The 939-nt window shown below is 44.0% G+C and overlaps 1 protein-coding gene across 1 annotated transcript; it reads left to right on the forward strand.

The window, feature by feature from the left end:
* Window positions 1-301: 301 nt before the first annotated feature.
* On the forward strand, window positions 302-723 carry LOC106534891 (myosin-8; the record flags this gene model as incomplete). The annotated part of the gene is given in 2 exon segments (XM_014031678.1): window positions 302-502; window positions 577-723. Coding segments are annotated over 2 exon segments (348 nt in total), but the record flags the coding sequence as incomplete, so codon positions are not given.
* Between the last annotated feature and the right edge of the window lie 216 nt (window positions 724-939).

Here is a 939-nt window from a genome sequence, read left to right on the forward strand (position 1 = left end):
ACTAATATGAGTGTCAGTTAAATTATAAAACATGAGATAAAGTTATCCTTTAAATTAATTGGTGCATTTTAAGTATATTTTTTATTTTATTGGTCCTTTTAAACATTTCTTTTATTTATATTTATGTCAGTTTTGGTCCTCCATTTGTTGCAAGCTGAGGACACAAAAACAAGCTTGTTTTATTTTAAACTGGTCGTGCACGATGCAGCCACATGCCTTGCTGGCCATCAGAAGTCAGTGAAGATCATGATGTTTCATCAGAAACGAGCTCCTGACAGTCACAGGTTGTTTCTGTGGGCAGGTGAAGGAGCTGGAGCTGGAGCTGGACTCGGAGCAGAAGAGACACTCTGAGACGGTGAAGACACTTCGGAAGAACGAGCGTCGTCTGAAGGAGCTGCTGTTCCAGTCGGAGGAGGAGCAGAAGAACCAGCAGAGGATGCAGGAGCTGGTGGAGAGGCTGCAGAACAAGATGAAGACCTACAAGAGACAAGTGGAGCAGGCTGTGTGTCACCTCGTCCTGGTATATCCACCATGTGTCTCTGTCCTCCTGTCCCTCACTGACCCTTGTCCCCTCAGGAGGAACAAGCCAACATGAACTTGACCAAGTACAGGAAGACGGTGCACGAGCTGGATGATGCTGAGGAGCGAGCTGACATTGCTGAGTCAGCGCTCACCAAGATCAGGACCAAGAACAGAGGCAGCTTTGGGAAGGGCTTCTCCTCCGTGAGTAACAGAAACACAAACGTCTGCTGAACGATTCCATTACAACTAATAAATACTTTCAAACTTTCTTTTTACACATTTTATCTGAGTTTGTGTCAGTGCTGCCGTCTCATAACTCCAACATACAGACAGGGAAATAAGTGTGAGCCATCATATCAAAATGAGGATTAACTCAAATTAGGTCAAAATGACCTAATTACATTTTCAGATTCTTGT

The sequence above is a fragment of the Austrofundulus limnaeus genome, unplaced genomic scaffold (assembly GCF_001266775.1).
Source record: "Austrofundulus limnaeus strain Quisiro unplaced genomic scaffold, Austrofundulus_limnaeus-1.0 Scaffold1300, whole genome shotgun sequence".
Classification (NCBI taxonomy): domain Eukaryota; kingdom Metazoa; phylum Chordata; class Actinopteri; order Cyprinodontiformes; family Rivulidae; genus Austrofundulus; species Austrofundulus limnaeus.